We start from the raw sequence: 16,306 nt of genomic DNA on the forward strand, positions 1-16,306 counted from the left end.
TCGTGCTGGCAAATTGCCTCGTAGCAGAGCCATCAATTGAACAAAACAAGAACAAGAATAACAAAACTAAAACGACAAAGCACATCTTGCATGTCACCTATATAAGCGGTCGGTAAAGAAGCCCTGCTTGTGGATTCCAAGCTGGTCACTGCTTCACATGCCTGCGCCCTACGCATAGAGCCCGCTGCAGCAACCAGAGCCCCCAAGACCGAGGTACCAGCTACAGCTTTGGCCCATCCGTATGATGCGACACTTCGAGCTATGGTTAGAATATAATTGGGAGCGGGCAAACTGCATGGCAGTGTAAATTACGTAAAAATATGGCTAGCGATCCTTCGTATCTAAACGATGTCAGATTCAACGCTCTCATTACGGTATCTTGTTTACAAGAATTTTTTGAAATTTTCTTATAGGAACAATAAATAAATTTGAATTAAATTGAACGATATGAGGGTCGGGAATAATAGTTGTTACCTGGCGACGCCTATGACACTAGGTCGGCTGAATTATTCTGATTTGGGCGACTTGAAAGAAGACACCAATGTATTGTCATCAGCAAAGCTGTAATTTGAATTGGAAGTCTCGTCGACCTTTGATATGTAACAGAAAGAAGGTAGGCGACAAGATGCATCCCTGAAATTCAGCGTTAATTTGAAACCTCTGCGAGATGTGTCCATCAACGACAACCTGGATAGATCGGTTCTCAAGGAAGCTTCTAAGCCAAGCAACCAAGTTGGTGGCCTACGCCTAAGCGCAGAGCAATGAACAATAACGCTTTTTAAGTAAAATACGGTAGTATAGGTACAACCAGGTTAGTTGAAAAGTAAATTTTTTAAATTCTAGAAATCTAATTTCAATAAGATATTCGTTTATTATTTCTCTGACACATTTCGTATATTGAAGAAGTCCCGAAGTTTTTCAAGCCATTGTGGCAAATCTATTCCTGCTTGCAATAAATTAATCCTAGGTGTTTTTTTTTAAAGATCCAAATGTGGAAAACTTGTGGAGGATACAGGGGTCTAATTCAATTCAATTCATTCTTCAATTTCCAGACATTTTAAAAAACCATTCCAGATACAGCCAGTTTAAAACTTACAACTTTTGTGGTGATACCGATAAATGCACCAGTTTTTGTAACTGGGTTTTTCGCCAAATAGAGTAAGACGAGAAATTAAAAAACAATATATCGAGTGACGAAACCACGTTTACCCGAAGCGGGTCAGTTCTATACCAGTACAAAAGTATTCAATCAAAGGACGGACATCATTGATTAAAAATGTAAAATACCTTTCCGACATAAAATATCTTTGATACTCAAAAGTCGTGTACCAAATTTCATAAAAATATCTTCAGTAATAAACAAGTTATGACTAAAAAACTTTTTTTTTCTTAAGACTTTAACACCCTTCGAATGAGGAACATTAAGGACACCTACATTCTGGACACAGAAGGCCCTGTTAAAGTTTACGCACTGGAATTCTGGACACCCTGTATTCTTCCAAAAAAAATGTCCGTTAGGGCCGAAAATTTGGAGGGTAAGAAGAGAAAGTGTCCCAACTCCCGGTATCTACGACACTAAAGAATTAATTTTTTGAAATAGAAAATTAGACTATTAAGGATGAATCAAATAAGAATTACAAAAATGATAAATACTTCATTTGTCAAAAAAAAAGTGTTTTTTTTATCATGTGTCATTAGAATCGAAATAAAATTCTTAATTTAGTGAGCATAAAAATAAATATAGTTTCTATTAAAAAAAATCTAATTTTATGTCAAATTTGCCTTTTTTCGCCAAGTTAAACGTTTTGTTTCTGCTATAGTTTCTCAGGTTCCTGTACTAAATATAAATTTATTTATTCCAATTTAAGTAAAATATTACCTGTACAATATGAAACTTTATATAAAAAATGAAAAATACAGTTTTAAATAAGAATATTAAAAAAGCTTTATAACCAACTTTTAACATATATAACAAATTTTATACCAACTTTGTTCTATCTTTGACTTTCCTCCATAATCCACTCTCTCGCTTTATTTTTATAGGAATATTTTACTGCTATTAAAACATATCCATTAGTTTCTAGTTAAAGTGCGCATCATGTGGAAAGTTTCCAGGAGTTTCCACTTTCCATGTAACAGCGCAATGCGATCGATAATTTTATTGGCGCACTAATGAGATTTCTGTGTCATGTTTTCATCTTGGCATTTTACCCTCCCTGTTTTTTATCACAGTATCGGATCATTCATAATTCAAAATTAGTGTAAGTTCTTAAATTGAAAAATTGTGTTTTGATGTTTGTTTAATTACATAGTGTAAAAATCTGCGCGGGATTGGCATATATACATGGTTACATATATCGAACCTAGTTTTTGTATATAGGGTAAGTTATAGGTTAAATTAATTTTTTAAGGAATCCTAGGCATATTTTTTTCAGAATTGTTTTTTAGCATTATTAAACTTATTGGGTATATATTGGGCCTTAGATACCCTCGCAGTACATAATAGAAATAAATACATAAAAATCTAATTTAGTCACAAATAGTTGAAGGACAAATATTATCCGTTGAAAAACTTTTTTGTACTAAAATTAACAACGGTCGCACCATAGCAGAAAAGAGGGGTAAAATTTTCTGAAAAAATAGGTGCATTATTGAGCGACTAGAAATTAAATCACTCTCTTTTATTTCATTCTCAATTTTTCGTTCAAGGACGAAAAAGTAAACGTCCTTGTACTTGTTAGTTAAACTTTGCAAAAATGTTTCGGTCGTTAATAAAAGCGCTACATAAACAAAAAACTAGCCAGAATAATCGCCTGATTTATCACTTCTTGATGTAAAAAACGTAAAATTCAAAATGCCCTTAAAAAAAATGGAAAAAAACAGAGCATTTATAGCTGAATCGGTAAGTCAATACAGTACCCAAAGATTTCCAAAAAGATTCTCTTCATATAAAATACACCAGCATCAGTGCACGAATTAAATCTACACGAATTTGATAAGCGATTACAATTTGATGACAATTGAGGTTCTAATACAAGATGCTGCCTCGTCATATTATTCATTATTCGTCATTATTTGGGTTAAACGTAACGGGTAAACAGGGTAGTTATGGTTTAGAAGATATGCCACTGACCAATGACCGCAATCGTCAGATTTTTTACTCCTATATATTTTCGTAAATTTAACATACAAAATCGTATAGGAAACAAGTAAACGAAAGCTTTCGTTTCAGGACAACTTTATGCAAATCCTAGATCAAGTACTTGCGAATTGAAGGATGCATTTTAAGAAAAGATATAGGGAGATACCATTGATCGAACATTAGTAGAAATAGGAAGTCAAAATGCCTGATAAAGTCCAGTGCAACGATATATTAGAATGGTCACCCGTCAAAACACCAGCATTCCACCTGCCAAACAATGTCATCCACCTTCTATTTACATTGTTTGAGAAGTAAAATGCTGGTGTTTTGACGGGTGACCATTCTAATATATCGTTGCACTGGACTTTACATTAAAGATAGGTTGGTTCCATCAAGATTGGGATCCCAGGACGATGAATTCGAAAAAGAACTAAAATTATACGCATTTGATGAGCGATTACAATTTTATAATGATTGAGGTTGTAATATAAGATGCTTCCTCATCACATTATTCATTATTCGTCATTATATGAATAAAACATTTCCAGAGTGGTTATGGTTTTAAAAAGATGCCAATAACCGACCCCTGCGATCATCAGATTTTTCATATGTATGTTTAATAGTTATAGGTTTTAAAAAATGTAATATTAAAATTCTGTAAGGAATAAATAAACGGAAGTTATCGTTATTTTAAGATAACTTCCGTTTATACATAATACAATACATAAGAGATATCGTTGATCCATCATTAGCAGCTATAAATAGAAAATCAGAATTACTGATAAATTTAGGTTACATTGTTTGATCAAGATTGTGATACATACACAAAGATTTGTTTTACATTACTTAGATATAAGGTATCCAGATGGATTGGAACTAGAAGCGCCATTAAATTGCCTTCACGCCAGATTTATCACCAGTAGATAAAAAAGACAATTAATATTCCGTAAGCAAACAAGAAAGAATGCTAATACCCTTCAGAGCCTCTCTAATTTTATTGAGATGCGTTGTTCGATAGTTACTTGTCTTCAAAAAAGTCTTATTTGTGAACCTTCTATCACAAAAGCATGCTTTTTTCTCAAATAACCCAACACAGTATTTTCATTTTTCTTCAAACCGCTTCTAAGAAAACTTTTTTCTAAGGTACTCAAAGAGTCTGTGTTGTGATAATTGCTCTTGTTTATGGCTAAAAGTTTTCATATGCCTAATTTAAACGAATTAACTGACAAATAGATTAATCTGAAGAATTGTATATATTTTAACGATATTTTTTTTTCGCAGCATACTGCCATGATGCCACCAGCTGATACTACAAATCTCGGATATGCGTATCAGCTACCGTCCGGAGGCCTATCAGTAAAAATTCGGAATGTTTTGTCTCAATTTAGTGATATTTTTAGCGAATTTGATAAATATATTGCGCCGGCCTATCACCATGACAGATGTGAGAGGTAAAAAAACTAGCAGTACCTATAGGTTAATTTTTATTTTGTATCAGTAAGCAGTACCAAACGATTAATTTAATTTTTTTTTTTTTACTTTATGATGATCTCTTTTGTGGCAAAGCCTTGTCATCATCTATTCACGGTCATATGAGACGTAGAAAAGAATACATTAAATATTTAGAAAAACAGGAAACGAAAGTGCACGCGGCGAAAAAAAGACTCTGATAATGAAAAAAACGGTAACGTTTTTACTTATCTTTAGATGTGAATTAAAACACTTAATACACAAACATAGTCAACTGATCTACTTATACACTAACACTAGTATAAACACGATCATTTCAGGCTACTAGACATATTTATTTACTACTATTTATGTCCGATTTAAATATCGCGCCAATATTCCGAATTGAACTGAACAAGTGGCGAGCGCTTCTTACATCTCACAAGATCATGGTTCCGGAAGATTCGCTAACCTTCCATAAGTCTCCAGAGATGTCGTGCGGTGTGCCCGATTGTATCACCACATAGAGTAATTAAAATTATATAATATTCATTTCTCTATGTATCACCATAAAAATTTCGCAATGACGAAGCACAGCTGATATTCGCTGCCTTGCAAATATCGTTACGATACTAAATACTTAGTACACTAATACTTAAATTAGATATGTTTATATAAAAATAAATCATCCGTTTTCCTACAAGAGACTAAACTAAACAATATAAACAAAAAGAAAAAACAAGTCTCGGTCTCAAACATAATACAGTTTCGTCCCCTAACGGAACATCATCAGGTGTTACACCTATATTAATCACATTGCAATGAAAACAACACAGATTGATATTATTATCATTAAAATTAAATCAGTGGTCACATTGGTTGTTGAATTAAAAAAAATATTGTTTGCAGCTCATCTATAGATGTTTTATTAAACATATTTTATATTGATTTCAGGTCAGTCCAAATGCGATTGTACTCCATGCACAAACGCGAATTCGTTTTAATATTTGTACTATTCTTCGTGTGCCTTGGGTTCACAATTTTTATTGGCTTAGCAGGTAAGGATAATATCAATATCAATAGATTATATGTTTAACAAATTTCCTAAAATGATCAAAGTAGGTTTCGTCACAAGAGATTCTTCCCGTTGTAGAGTTGCTAAATTCTTCAAGTCACATTGCCTAAATAAATTCCTGAGACATTTTTCAAGCTAATTATGCTTTTGTGTCTACAGTTTTTGTACCACAATTCGAAAAAGTAATTCCGAAAAGAGTTTTTGACGCAATCGCTGCAAAGAACAACTAATTGGCAGTTTTCAAAACCTGGAAGTGCAATTCCTGAGAATGTAACGGAAAGGCTTTCGCATATCTTCCAAATACATTTATCATGTATATTCACTGAGACGGCAGCACTCTTTACTGCTTTAGACTTGCTACTATACATCGGTAAGAAAGAATAACGTGGTGTTTTTAATTCTTACTGATAGTTGGTGTTCTATAATCTTTCAAACTTTACCACCTTAGATGATCTATAGCTTTCATAGATAACTCAGCTTTTAGAAAAGTTGATTCCTGATGGCTGCTGTATAAAGTCGGTAATAAAAATTCGTAGTCACTGCTGACTCTTTAAAATTTAGAGTGTCATCTCTCTCTTAGTAGAGCGTGCGCATTCGGTAATCTTCTATGGCCTTCGTTCATACAAATCTCACTACCACAGAGGATCTACAGTTTCTACAGACAACTAACTTTTAGAAAAGTTGTTTCTGAATGTCTTATGTGAAAAAAAATATTTACAGGAACTGGGGACTGCTTCAGACTTCAGAGCTTCTTGTCTGGACTTGAAGATTTTCCTTAGTTTACTAATTTTTCCTTACTCGAGGTGGTCCAAGCAGCAAAATCTTTGTTTCATAAAAAAAAATTGATGTCGATATCAACTTCCTATGCCCAGATGATATATGTTTTCTCAATTCTTTCTGATAGTCCGTCCATAGCGAATCTGTTTATTATAATATTTGATTAAAAAATGTATAATGTTTTATAGGGCCTCCTATAACGCAAACAACGTCGATAGATGGGATTTCCTTACTACCAAAATTAAACAATTCAAATATGGTTAGCCGAAAAGATATAGCAACGGGCCCTTTTATAATGAAAACACCTAAGCTATCGACTTATAACCAGCAAATGTGGTTGATAGCGAAGCTTAAAACCGAAAATACAGGTGAGTTTATTTAAGTTTTATTGCCTGAAATTGATTATTAACATCTTACCGGTTTCTCCAGAACGTTATCAGGTCATAACTTATTGCAACTATTGCAGAATTTTTTGTCTACCTTTCTAGCCTGTTAATCTTGAGCCTATAGTCCTTACTGAAAGTTATGTTTCCACTTTAGCCCCTCGCGTGGATTTACCTCAAGAGGTTAAGTTGGCTTTGCAGGTAAGAGGGAAAGTCGGTTTCTCTTTGGAGCCGATGTTGTCATCAGCTAAGAAGAAGTCGAATATTCTTCGTGGATCTGCAGTTATCAAATAGGAGTGGGGAAAGCGTGGGAAAAACATGTGGAACCCCCGTGATCTGTCGGGGTATGGATAAAGTGTGTTTGTCAGCAGAAACACGGAACGTTCTATTTTGCAAGAAAAAGAGTAACCCAGTCTTATGTGGTACCTACTCAGAAACATGCGCAAGTTAGAGTTTGTACACTAGTTGATATAAAATTTTATTGATGCAAAATCTTATAGAATTTCTTGGAGATGTCGAGGAAAACTACTCCTGTGATAGTAAAGTCTAGTATTTCAGTGGTATTTTCTAAGACCCTTAGAATTAGCCTTTCCATCGTCGTGATTGTCTGTAGCTTTTCGGATCCGTAGTTGATTCATCCTGCTTGTGAATCAGGATAATATTAGCTAACTTCCATTGAGATGGAAGTATGAAAGATATGACAGAAAATCTAACGGGTTCATCAAGCTATCTCTCAGGTCTCCAGGGCTTTCCTATTGACAATAATTTTAATAACAACTGCTTGACATAGTTATACCTTCTAAAAGACAAACTGGTTGCAAAGCTCTAGTGGAGGTCTCCCTGATCCTCTCCAGTCCGAGAGGAGGGGATCAGGGAGAACTGACTCTCAAGACTGTCGTCAAAGATTTCAAAGTTTTGCTGAGGATCCTAAATGAGGTTATCATTTACCTTTCGATGTAGCAAATTTTTTAGTAGAGTACCTAATAAGTATAAAAAGCTCCTGTGCATCGCTTGTAGATGGTGTCTTCAATTTAATTAAGTTTTACCTGCCACATCTCATTAATTTGCTCTTCCAGCATGCGGTTCACCCTGCGGTTGGTTCTTTCTTTATCCTAAAGAGTTCCTATTGAAATAGTTGGGATTTCTGATGGCCTCAGGGAGGAACGTCTTATTGGATATGCTTGAGGTGGTTCTCTTCTCCGCCTGAAGAGTATCATAGGTGCTATATTTAGCACCAGTCTATAGTTGCGTTAAGCGAAAGAGGATTTGTAATAATAGAAGCCGGTAGGATGACCAAAAAGTCGCGACTTTTTGTAGTACCAAAAGGCATAATATTTTATTTTGTAGGTGAGACCATCGACAAAGAATTTGATATTTGTCTTACAATCTCTGGGTTGACGGAGGAACATAAGCCTGCCACAATATTGACGGATAGAGATCACAAGAATAGGTAATACTATTTTGACTTTAGTATCTTATGCTTAAATCCTTTTTTCATTACAAAATAATAGTACGTTCAAAAAAAAGTTAGTTACATCAATGACTGTTAAAATATAAGTTGATTGTATTTAAATTTAGGAATTGTCGTTTTTGCAGAAGTCGACATTTACACTGTGATAAGCAACTCTGTGATGAGTTCATAGTTATGCATTTAGGTTACTTGGATTACACGCACTACATTATAAACGTGATTTTTTATGACCTCGAGGCCTTCCATTCTAGATACAATATTAAAGAATTAACCTTTTATGTAAGCCATCTTGAGAGATTTGTATAGTCTTATGTTTAATAGACCCTTTGTTCTTGTAGTTTAAAACTTACAATCCAGATTTCACCCAAATCGAAGTGTGGTTTAGGCTGATATTTTTGGTAGGAGCTTTTTCAATAACGGTAATGATTCCATTATGTTTATAAATGAGAAATATGTAAATAACTATTTTTTAGTGGTGGTATTATCATACTTTAAAGAAATATCCAGTTCATTGCTGGGCATTTGAACAAAAATGGGTAGGAGTCCTCTTACCACTTCTTATGACTTTTAATAGTAAGTAATCAATTCTCATAAGATTAAATAAACAAATTATATTTTAATTTTAGATCCAATTTTTCCAATGATTTTCTTGGTAAGCTCATGGCTGCCAGGTATGTTAGATGCAATTTTCCAGGCAACATTTCTAGCTGTATTGTTTCTATTTTGGCTTAGCATATATCATGGACTAAGACAGGTAAGAATAAAATACTATGTCATAAGCATAACCGTTAATTATTGTTCTTTTTATTTCAGAATGAGCGATATTTTCACACTTTTTATTTTCCAAAATTTTTCATAGTATCAATGATGTATTTTCCAACTTTAATTTTATCCACTTGGCAGAAGATAAGTGAGCTGCGAGATCCAGGATATGACCATACTACCGAGGCTAATTTCTACGTAAGTTAATACCAAAGATCACCATTTTGAGTTAATACAAGCAATTATAATCTTTTCAGGTAGTGAAGGCATTTTTCTACATATTTGGGGTCGTCTATTTAATTTATTTAGGGTATCTTATTTTAAAGGCTTATTCGGAGCTGAGATCAATGCCATTTTTTGGTAAGTTATGTAATGATAATGTTCTTCTTATAATTGATTGATGATCTTTAATTATAATGTATTAACACTTGTAACCAACTCCTAAATATAAAATAAAAAACTTCAAATTACAATAAACACATTCATATTAAAAACAATAAACATACTAAAGAAATCGATGTCAAAGATTGATTTAACACCGGACCTGTACAGCTAAACAAAGAAGCAGCCACAATCTGCAACAACAATGTTGACCGCAGCAGGGGAATATAAAACATCATCAAAGACTGACAGCAGAACGGATATCTGAGCAAACTAAAAAAGATAACTATTCGGAACACAGCAGAGGGCTTTTCATGATTCCTTACATCAAAGGAACTTCGGAGAAAATTAGGATAATTACCAGAGAATTCAACATCAAGTCTGCGTTCACTTCGAAAACAACTATATGAGGTTTAGTATTGAAGACCCCTGAGAATGTGGAGAGTCATACATAACATAAACGAGACAAAGCAACCACTGGAAGTCAGGACAAAAGAACATCGAAAGTGTTCCAGACAGTAGATTTTCAGATCAGGAATAGCAGACAGTTGGTCCAAGGGGTACATCATACATTGGACAGGCAAACATTTTGTGCAAGAAGCAATATTGGAAGAAAACAAGATTCCTGGAAGTAACTTACAACAAGCAAAACCAAGGAATCTTCAGTCAGGCTAGTGTAAATATTCCTGGAGATCAGCTGGGGACTCCCACTTTCAGAATGGTGCAATATCTAAGGCGCTTTACGCATGAACAGATGTCATACACATGTTATTGTTGTGAGTCTACACTGGATAACGGTTGGAGATACTTCTCAATCGAAACATCGTGCTAAATTTAAAATAAACACAATGGAAGTTCGAAAATTAGACTTTACTACTTATGTTCAAAATTAATGTTTCTAAATTAGCTAACCTGAGTCTTTAAAAAACTCTCAAATTTTTGAATTGTCTAGTATACAATGAGGTATTAAATAATTTGCACAAATGTTAAGACACATCAAGAATACCTTTAAGAACGTATCAAGTAACGTAAAATCAAGAAGATATCTTGTCGTTTGTGTATGGTGGGGTCAGAAACAACAGATGAAAATTTAGTCAATGAACGATATTTGATGACTTCGTTGTTCGTCACTTAATAAAACCTGCATTATATTATCTTTGCTGTATTAAGCCTACCTTTATTACTCCCGAATCCTGGTTATTATCTGGATCAATCTGCTGGTTGCTTAAAAAGTCGCATATTTTAATCGATGGCTTTCAAAATCATTCTATTGTTGTCATCCTCAGGGCATGATTAGTATCTGGATTTTGAATTTCATGCACCAATAGACTTATTTATAAAGTAATTTTTTAAACTTCATTGGGGCACTATACTCAAGGCTATCTCGTAGAATTCGTTTGAGCCTGGAAGAGTTGCTGCAGATAGGCCTCCTCATTTTTTATTATTAGGACATGTCCCAGTGCGATATAGTTAAGGAAACCATTCCTAGAATTTCGTAAGCTTTCATCTTGTACATCAATCTCTTCGTGGTCCCAGCTGTTTCTCGTCATTCATATTCCTTATCAATGGTATTTGGTTATCACAAAAATATCCAAATAGTTTAGGCCCAAGTATACCTCCTCTAGCAAAATCATTTATTAATGAAGGACAATGGACAGCATGTGCCTACACGAAGAAGCTTTAGAAACCTAGTTATTACCAGTTAATTGAAGTACAATAAACGTTTGTTGATATTGGTTTTAGACTCAGTAGAAAACTGAAAACATCAAAATAACGAATACGATGTGTGGCTGATGGTAGCATGGGTGCTACCACATGGATTTACAATAAACAACTACAAGAATTATGAACAATGAACATTATTCTTTGACATTGACAATGTTCATATTATTCTGGTTCGAGTTCCTTTATTAATACTAACTAAATTTACATTCTAGGTGTACGATTGAAATTTTTAACCCTCCTCATGATAGTAGTCCTGACGATCGGCGGGATCATAACAGCTTCCAAATTCGGAGTCGATGTCTTAGAAGATAACTTTGTAGCGCAACTAGGAACTCACTACACCAATTCATCCCAATTTATGTCATTTTATGGACTTCTTAACATATATGTCTACACTATGGCATACGTTTATTCACCAAGTAATAAAAATGGACACGGTAAGCATATTATTTTAAATTTATACTGATCTAGCCCCTTTTCTAAAGCAAGATACATTATTTTAAACTGTTATATGAAAACAAGTTTAATTGTGACAACTGTAGTTAATTATATGTTACAGTTGATTTCCTTTCTTGTACTTCACTTTTTATTAGGTTTGAGTTATTAATTAACAGAAATGACGCTTTCCTCCATTTGTGCACTTTTTGAGATTTTTTTGGATTTATTGGATTTTCTACAGCTGCCTTACAAGGATATACAATACTTTTTGCAGTGCACGAAAATATTTTCCTTAAAATTAATTCTAACTTTTGATAGGGAAAATATTATATGTATAACATCTTCCAAAATTCATTTTTTTAGTGTTCCTCTACTCCTGATGGATATTTAGTTAATTTGCTTAGAGCTTTATTTGGCTCTTTGGTTTTTCTTTGATTCGTCTGCTTTGGGGTTCACTTTGTTTCCTCGAACCTTAATTTTGTTGATACTTTGTTTATGGAAATTATTTTCATAGTTCTTCTGATTAAATCAAAGAGCTTTTTTTAACTCTACTTGGAAGAAAACTGGTTTTTAAAGAGGATAATTGAGCTTCTAAATACTGATGTTCTCACTGTTCTGGTTCTGTACACGCTTCCCTACACGTCTGTTAGGCATGATCACGATAGAACGTGCAATAGGAATCCAGTTTATATAATAGCCTAATTGTCTTGCGATTTTTCAAGTTTTTTTAAAGTTTTGTATTTGGTTTGCAGATTTAGGAATCACAAAAGACAACCCAGCTTTTTCTATGATCAACGATTCTGATGAAGACGTAATTTACGGATCTGATGAAGAGAGCAGAAGACCATTGAATCGAGGTCACAATGATGATGACAGTGATTAATAAAAGGAAGTGAATTAAGGTCCCAAAGAAGTGAAGTTGCGTCTATACATGAAAGAGAATACATGGCTTATGACTATGTATTATATGTGAAGAATTTTATTAAGAAAAAGGGAAACATGTCTGAAACAAATCTTATGACTTAGTGCAATGGCAGGCATGATTTGTTGATAATTGATGACAGATATAAAAAGAAATTGAATATGCTATCTTATTCTCATACAATAGTGAATTTTCAGTAAAAATTTCTTTATTCTACACATTATTGACATCTAGCACAGTTTACAGGAATATTTTAAGAGGTGCTGTTTAGGAGTAGGCACTTTATATAATATTGTCGTTTTTTATAATACTTTAAATTGATGTAGTATTGTATTTGTAAAAGAACTATTATAATCGTCTTATAAACTGACTCCAAGTCATCCTATTAGTTATACAATGAGTGTGAAAAAATCCCCCGTCGAACTTAACTTTGAACTTGGTTGCGGCTTCTTTTAACGTAAAAATGAAAGTTTAAACTCGGGGATGGAAAGGGAGAGTCTTCCGAATATCGATAAGTATATTGAAGATACTAATAAACATTGAATTGGATCAAAACGAATTACAAGTTTGAAAACATGTCCATACAAAAAAAAACAGGTAAATAAACGGTTGCAGGGGGTAAAGGTATTTTTTCATGGTCGTTGTACAGGTAAACTTTGAAGATTAAGGGCATCTGAACTTACTGATAAATAGACCAATAAGAATGTAACAGAAATAATTATATAGAAAAATGCACCAAGACAAATCTCATTACGGCCCTGTCGTTCGATCCACTTGATGTTGTGCTAGATATAAAGCTGCGCGCGCTTTTATCGTACGGGCGTAGGATTGCGACTGGTTTGTTTTAAATTATAATGCGCCAGGGCCGTACTTGAAACTGGAAGAGAACTATTTGGAAGTCATACTGTATAGATTTACAAACTTCTCTATCAAATTAAAGATTATTTTATGTTATATTTTTAAATTTAACTTACACTCGTGTAGGTATCATGGATATGTGTATTTTAAATTCATTCATATCATAAGATAGTTGCGCGATTGTTCGAAGTTATTATAAATATATATATATATATATATATATGCATATTTTATTGTTTATGAAGTAATTTTAGTGCACGTCATATAATGAACTAAAAATGGATATTTATTTATTGTAACATTTAAGAGCTTGTGGCGGGCATTTTATTAATTCATGACGTAAATAATATAACATTTATAGATGTACTTGTAAGGTATTTTTTAAAAACAATTTTGTACTTTGGTTACTAAAAAATTGCTTCTAATAAAGTAAATGTTGTTTAAACGCATTTTTAATTAAAAAAAAAAGCGTGTAAGGTTTAAGAAAAAATAAGTATTTACTAACATTTTTGAGTAATACATTATGGAATTAAGTGAATATTGTTTCATTTATACCTTGGGGAAATTCGTATTAATGAATTGAATAAAATTTTTTACATTGATAATAACACAATAACATTGATTACAAGATAGATTAATATTTTTTAATATTTTAATAAATGTTGGACGCAAAATAATTTTAAGAGCTAATATTGAAAAAGCATTATGAAATGTATATATATATATTTGCTTTTTAAAATGCTATTTCCTTTAATCTGTTGTGTTATGATATATGATATTAACAAGCATTTATTTCCAACAGGCTACTGCCTAATTAAAGAAAAATCAAAGTAATTTTGCATTAAAAATTTGAAGAGTTATCTTAAATAAAAAATTTAACCAAATATATACATTACAAAAAAAAATAAGATAAAATATAATAAATAATCTTAACATCTAAAAATTAAGACTAAATACATACTAATCATTTTAATTTTCCAAACATATTCAAGTCCCCCGCGAGATCACAGAACATATTAGGTGACAAATATAGGCAAATTTGTACATATATTTAAAAGTTGCTATAAACTACAATTGTTTATGTCACCTCCATTAGAGATGAGATTACAATTTTTGTATATTATGAAAATGGGATCATGCATCCTAATATTCGACCTAGCTTGGTTGGGGGCAAAAGTAGGCTTACCTTGCTTCCAATCAGGGTTATGAAAAGATAGTTATTCCAGAAGAAAGGGACTATCAATTCTATTGTTAATGAGTTTTAAATTTTGTCGAAAGCTGAATGTAACATGTAATGTTCAGCTAGAGAAACTGCTCCAAATCTAGATAACAGTAAAGTGTGGTCCATACGTCTTTCTGGATAGATACCATCTTCTCGATACTGCAAATATCTAAAAAAATGCCTCTAAAGTCTTCAGAGCATTCAGGCAAATATAGTTGGGGATTCCAATATAAAAAGCCATACTCGGCTTTAAATTACACCGCGTACTAACTAAATTGATATTATGCTGCATGAGGGGATAGTCCTAGGTAATTTTTCAGAAAATCAAGGAATCATCTACATAGACTAATTTATGACACATAATGATATTTAAAAGTTTACTGATAAACAAAAGAAAGAATAATGGTCCCAGGTTAGGAGTTGGAGTAAAGCTAATAGACCAAAATTCCTCGATATCTATAGATAGATAGATATCTATATATAGATGTTTTCTGTTTGTCAGGTAGAAAAACACCAACTTTAAAAGAATGTTTGAATATCCATTAATCTGCTTATCAATATTTGATGATGAACCTGGTCAAATGCCTTGCTGAAATCTGTATATCGCATCTAGTTGGCATCTTTTATTAATAACTACACACACCTGTCGAGAAAAACAATAAAGATTAGTAACACAGGATCGACCTGCGAAAAATCCATGCTGGTCAACAGATAATCGAGAACCAATTTTATAATAAAAATATTTTAGAGAAAATGAGATAAATCGGGAGTTTTTAATAAAACTGGAATCGCCGTTTTTAAATACAGGACATACTCTTGCGGTCTTCCACATTTTAGTAAATGTGCCAGTATAGTTTATTAGATTGAATATATGTAAATTAATTTATGTGCTTATTAAGTATGGCATTAGGTGAAGAAAAGGATTCCAAAAAGGTTAACACATTTGTATCGCTAGCTGTAATATAGATTACAATAACGTAAATGGTGACATATTGAACATTAAACTTACAATCTACTACATCAAGTAAGGAATAAGTGTCTGCCAAAGGACAATTTCAAGCTATTTTAAACATTATAGAGGGTTCTAAAGAGCAACAATTTTTTTGGATAAGAAAAAAATGATTCCATTATTTGTCCTGGTCTGGTACAAATATTACAATTCAGAAATCTGAAAATAATCAGTAGGCAATTTGGAAACTCACGTAACGAATATATGACTGAGAAAGGAGAAGTATCTTCAAAAGGTAAAAGTTCTATTCAAATTTAAATGTAATTTCATTAAAATATTGAAATTATTTTAGAAATCGCGAATCAATTATTTCAGTTGAACTCTTCTATTAATAAATTCGTAGCCAAAATCAGTAAAACGTGATTAGTAGGTAAGAAGTTCCTTAACAAACACCAAGTTATTTGTTAATAGTCTTCGATATATTTTAGTATATAATTTGTGAAAAAATAATAAACGAGTAAAAGAATCAATATTCAATTAGATATTCCAAAACAAATATTTGTAAAACCGGATGTTTCTAGAATTTCCAGGCGGTTAGAACCAGATTATGTATAATAAACTGATAATGAAGTGAACTGTTAATGACAATGTGGAGCGAATTACGAGATAATCCTAATGATGTCAAATATCGGGGTATAATTACTGATAACTGGGAAATTTATGCTGATTATCAAAGAAAAAGTATTATTGCC

General features: G+C 32.7%; 1 protein-coding gene across 2 annotated transcripts; it reads left to right on the forward strand.

The window, feature by feature from the left end:
• Positions 1 to 619: 619 nt before the first annotated feature.
• LOC126741544 (transmembrane protein 181) lies at positions 620 to 13,816 on the forward strand. Of its 2 annotated transcripts, none has more exons than XM_050448004.1 (13): positions 620 to 811; positions 4,424 to 4,593; positions 5,546 to 5,649; positions 6,632 to 6,811; positions 8,174 to 8,276; positions 8,423 to 8,576; positions 8,636 to 8,716; positions 8,771 to 8,870; positions 8,924 to 9,051; positions 9,111 to 9,257; positions 9,317 to 9,419; positions 11,378 to 11,602; positions 12,356 to 13,816. In XM_050448004.1, the coding sequence occupies exons 2-13, from the start codon at positions 4,433 to 4,435 to the stop codon at positions 12,484 to 12,486; spliced, it is 1,617 nt and encodes a 538-aa protein (XP_050303961.1). In that variant the 5' UTR covers positions 620 to 811; positions 4,424 to 4,432; the 3' UTR covers positions 12,487 to 13,816. The 2 variants fall into 2 exon arrangements, with proteins under 2 accessions (XP_050303961.1, XP_050303960.1); XM_050448003.1 differs by lacking the exon at positions 620 to 811 and adding an exon at positions 2,166 to 2,381 and having other exon boundaries at positions 12,356 to 13,815.
• The last annotated feature ends 2,490 nt before the right edge of the window (positions 13,817 to 16,306 follow it).

The sequence above is a fragment of the Anthonomus grandis genome, chromosome 10 (assembly GCF_022605725.1).
Source record: "Anthonomus grandis grandis chromosome 10, icAntGran1.3, whole genome shotgun sequence".
Taxonomy (NCBI): domain Eukaryota; kingdom Metazoa; phylum Arthropoda; class Insecta; order Coleoptera; family Curculionidae; genus Anthonomus; species Anthonomus grandis.